Genomic DNA, 4,969 nt, shown 5'->3' on the forward strand with positions numbered 1-4,969 from the left:
ATTAAAAACCTTTCTCCCCTTGCTGTGTTTTCCACATTTTAATACCAGCTTCTGAAAGAGAAAACATGAGTGAGCTGGCATGGCGTTTTTCTCCAGAGAGCCCAAGAAATCCTGACTCTGATTACTGGCCTTACATCCAAGAAATCATCTTATTTTTTTTTCCTATTTTTTTTAAATCAAGGTACAAAATCTTTTTATGCTGACAGAAAATTTTCTGAGTCTGAGATTATTGTTGGACTACAAAGTTAATAAAATGTTTTAAACTCTTTGTGCCACACCTGATCCTGACCCTGGAGGTTTAGGGAGCAGAAAGCAAAGACTTGCCATGCCAAGGGCTCGCCTCTTACACTCTGCACCAATGGAAGATCTACAGCCTAAAATAAAGGCTGTAAGAAAACAGGATATTTAAAAAATTGTAATTCAACAAGCAACAAGGCTAAAGGTATTTGGAGTTGAGGAATCCTTGGAGAAAATAGATTAGGAAAAATTATTTTGATATCTCACAACAAAGATGAGTGGGTACCTCCCTGACCCCTGCCAGTGCCCCAGTTAATAAGAGGTGCGGTTTTGATGGTAAAGAGAAAGAACAAATGGCTTACTGGGGATAAGAATGTAGTCAAGCTTTTGCAAAATACCCAGTCTGCCACAGAGCACAGTGATGATCTCAGAGTGTCCTTAATCCATCCTGTAAATGTTACGTGGCATTCGTGCTAGATAAATCAAGGGCAAAATAGGTTGGGGGGGGAGGGGTGTAACAGCTACTTCTCTAGAAAACGATCCCAGATTTGTGGGAGGAGGTCAGCGACTAAGCAGAGGGTTGGCCTACATCAGAGAAATGGCCAGCCCTGCATGTGAAAACACACCACTGACAGAACCTGTTCCCCATCCAACCTGGAGCCAGCCACAGAGCAAAAACTGGTGGCCAGGCCAAGACCAGCAACAGTAGCTGCAGCTTCCTGTGCGTCTCCAGACACCAGGGAGTGGTGGGAGTGCTTCACATCTGTGTGGCCGTGTCCCTGAAACCTTCGTACAGCCAGAGAAGTTTCCTATTTGTCTCTTTTCCTTTTGCAGAAGGACTCCAAAGTCTGCTTCAAGCTAACAGCCAGATTTAATCATTTATTATTATCATCAGCACGATGATGATTTCTTTGAGGTAATCATCAAGATGCAAAAGATAAGAAGTGCAGAGCATCAATTGTGTAATTTTAATTGTTTCAAAGGACAAGGAAATAAATGTCAGGTCCAGCAAGGTCATGTGCTCCTGCAGCAAACAGTTGTCTCCACAAGCCTCCTTTGATGTATTGAAACTGAAGTAGCTTGTTAAGGCCTTTCATTTACAGAGGGGACTCAGCATTAGATAGTTTAGAGTCTAATGCAAGCCCCCTAGGCATTAGTCACTCTTCCTGGGTAATCATCTAAAAATGGGGACGGCCTTTCCAGCTACTCTTTGTAGTTGAAAATGTGATGAGAGAGGTGCCTCCTAATGTCCATTTCATAGGCTTTCTCTGGCACTATTTCTTTTCTCCTCCGAACTCTCCTATTTTGATGGAATAGTATTAAAGGTTAAGAAAATTGGACTATGTAATCTGACTTGCAGCTTAGTCAAGATTTTCAGGTACTGTGTAAACAGAAGACAAAAATAAAGACTCAGACAAACATAAAAGAGTGAGTTTTTATAGACATACAGGGATGAAACCTCAAGAAAGTGCAAGAGGAATGCTTATGGGCTCAAGCGGAACCAGCGAGTGGAAAGCCATTGGACACGAGGGTTACTGTCTCTGGAATGTCACATTCTCTGATGTCTGTACCCATCTGCAATGGATTCTTCCTTTTCCCTTGATCAGATTTTTTTCACAGGCCGTAGCCAGAGATGGCTGCTCCACAGCCCTCCAGTTTAGGGACCCAGCAGAAACTGCCTAGTGCCTCTCAGGACCAATTCCCCAGAGAGGCAATGTGATGGGCTGGGGTGGAGGCTCACAACTAGGTAACTAGGACAAAGGAGCAGAGTCGTGGAGTACAAACATGGCCTTCCAGAACCAACAAATTAATACATAGCAATGCTTAAGAATGCAGGGCCACATGCTACATAGGTAACCCCAAATGAACCTACTACAATCTATCTGTAACTTCTTTCTTTCAGTAGTTGATGTTGAGACCTGCCTGTGACCCACACATTCGGAGAAGTCCTGATTTCTAGTCAGGTGGTTGACAGCTGAATGAGGGACCCAGCCTTTTCCCCAGCTTCACTTCTACCTAGGGGTGGCTGTCAGACCCAGTTTTGTCCAATAATATATATGTGGAAGTCTCCTGGGAAACTCTGGGAAAGAATTTGGTTTCCATAGAAGATACATGAAGAGAGTTTGCTGGTACTAACCCTTCTTTTTTCCTGCCTTGAGCACAGATGTGATGTCTAGAGTTATAGCTGCCATTTTGTGACAGTGAGGCAACAGGCCTGAGGACACAATGCTAATGGTTAAGGACAATGAAATAAACAGAAAGAGTCTAAATCTTCAAGGATACTATTGAGCCAGTAAACTAGCTGAGGGACCATCTACCAGTGAGCTGCCAGTTAGGTGAGGCAATAAATGTTTGTTTTGCCTCAGCCACTGTTGATCTTGTGTTCTGCTACCTATGGACGAAAGCATCCTACCTGATACAACACCAAAGTGAGAGCTAATTATTATCACTTTGCTCTTGGAATTCTTATTAAGCCAGTGTTGTGAGAGTCTGCAAAGTACGGCTGGACAATTTTGCATTCTGGATAGAGGGTTTGGGAAATCCAAGGAATACTTAACATGTATAGATGTCAGAGGAAAGAATATTCTGTCTTCTAAGAAAGTCTCAAAAGCCAAGCAAAGTGAATTTTCTCTATGACTTTCTGAGGCCAGAGCCCGCTGTACAAAGTGACATACGCAGTGGGCTTCTCAAGCTGTGTTCACACTGGCGGGGGGGGGGGCTTCTTCCCCAGGAGGTGTATATAAATCAGAGATGAAGGAAAACTGCACAGAAAATAGAAGTTTTTCTCGTTTTGACTATAAAATTGGATCTCTTGTATTTCACATGTTGTGAGATTCAGTCTTCTAGTGTTTTGTTGAAGATTCTTATACCCATATTTGTAGAAGATGTTAGTCTCTTGTTTTCTTTTCCTGTGATGTCTTTGGTATCAGGGTAACTCTGGCCTTATAAAATGAGTTGGGAGGTGTTCCCTTCTCTTCTGCCTTTTGGAAGAGTTTGTGAAGAGTTAGTATTAATTCTTCCTTAAATGTTTGATAGAGTTCAGCAGCAAAACCATCTGGGCATGGGTTTGTCTTTGTGGGTAGCTTTTTAATTATTAACTTAATCTCTTCCCTTGTTACAGTTCTACTGAGAGCGTCTATTTCTTCCTGAGTCCTTCTTAATCATTTGTCTCTTTCCAGGAATTTGTCCATTTTTTTGAGTTATCTAATTTATTGGTATGCAATTGTTCACAGCATTCCTTTATAATCCTTTTTATTTCTGTAAGCTTGGTAATAATTTCTTCTTATTTCTGATTCTAGTAATCTTTGTTTTTGTTTTTTCCTGGGTCAATCTAGCTAAAAGTATATCAATTTTGTCATTGTTTTTGAAGCTTTTAGTTTCGTTGATTTTCTGTATTGTTTTTCTATTCTCTATTTTGTTCTAATGTTTAATTTTTTCTTCCTTCTGCTTTCTTAAGGTTTGCTCTTCTTTCTTGCAGTGTCCTAGGTTAAAAAATGAGGTTATTGATTTGAGATTTTTCTTCTCTCGGTATAGGATAGGCATTTATAGCTGTAACTTTCCCTCTAAGCAATGCTTTACCTACAGCTCATAAATTTTTGGTGTGGTATGTCTTCATTTTCATTCATCTCAAAGTATTTTTTGATTTTTCCATTTAACTTTTTTCTTTGACCCACTGGTTAGGAGTCTGTTGTTAAATTTCCACATATTTATGAGTTTTCCATATTTTTTCTATTTGAGTTCTATTTTCATATGGCATATGGTCTGTCCTGAAAATGTTCCCTGTACACTTGAGAAGAATATATACTCTTTTGATGCTGGGTGCAGTGTTCTATTGTGCCTGTTATGTCTAGATGACTCAGTGTGTTTTTCAAGTCTTCTATTTCCTTCTTGATCTTCTGCATAACTGTTCTATTCATTATTGAAAGTGAAACATTTCTGTATATTATTAACCAGCAATACACTAGATACACAGTAGGTTGTACAACTGTCTTTTGTGGGGGAGAGGTTAACCACAAAATTTACATTTTTACTTCGAGAAGACAGAGTAGAAAAGAAAGCAGCCCCTATAACAGGTCCTAGTCAGTGGCAGCTTCTTATTCCATGAGGTTAAAGAAGACTTTGAAGAAAAAAAAAGTTGTTTGGAAAAATTCAGATGTAGTTGCTTTGTATGTTGTGATGGGCAGAAGGGATGAAGTGAAGTGTGTAGATCCCCCAGAGCCTCTATCTTGTCTCAGACTGTGGCCTGGAATCCTGGGGCAAAGAAAGCACCACTTTCATTCCTGTGTCTTGGATCTGTTGATGGCCATGAAGTGACAGAGAACAACGAGCAGGAAGAGCAACATGTCTAGCATGTTGGCAAAGATGGTGAGCTGCACATCTGTAATCATGCTGATCAGCTGGGCGTGGCTCCAAAGCTGTCTGCAAATTAGCTCGAGGTTGGAGACACAATTGCTTTTTATATTGTTGGGGAAGCAGCCACTGCTTGATGTGTTGCCCTTCCCTGGGATAATCCAATCAGTGCCCTGAGCCTAGAGCATTCCCTTAGATGGTGGCCAGGTGCCAAGGGCTGCCTCAGATCCTTCTTCCTTATTAGGAGAAATCCTTTTCCTATTCTGATTATACAGTGAACATCCATGTATTGCTTAAATGTGTGCATCATAAAGAAACTGGTCAGCCCCACTAGTATGTCTTCCCCCGAGGGGGAGAGAACAGATCTTTACCTGCAGTATGA

General features: G+C 41.0%; 1 protein-coding gene across 1 annotated transcript; it reads right to left on the reverse strand.

Annotated features, from left to right (window-relative positions):
• Nucleotides 1-4,511: 4,511 nt before the first annotated feature.
• LOC116278150 (dolichyl-diphosphooligosaccharide--protein glycosyltransferase subunit 4-like) lies at nt 4,512-4,625 on the reverse strand. Its single transcript, XM_031673053.2, has one exon. The coding sequence runs from the start codon at nt 4,623-4,625 to the stop codon at nt 4,512-4,514; it is 114 nt and encodes a 37-aa protein (XP_031528913.1).
• Nucleotides 4,626-4,969: the final 344 nt, after the last annotated feature.

The sequence above is a fragment of the Vicugna pacos genome, chromosome 3, assembly GCF_048564905.1.
Source record: "Vicugna pacos chromosome 3, VicPac4, whole genome shotgun sequence".
NCBI lineage: Eukaryota > Metazoa > Chordata > Mammalia > Artiodactyla > Camelidae > Vicugna > Vicugna pacos.

Coding starts and splice junctions, on each gene's coding strand:
- LOC116278150 (XM_031673053.2), bottom strand. CDS start 4,625: ATGATTACAGATGTGCAGCTCACCATCTTTGCCAACATGCTAGACATG.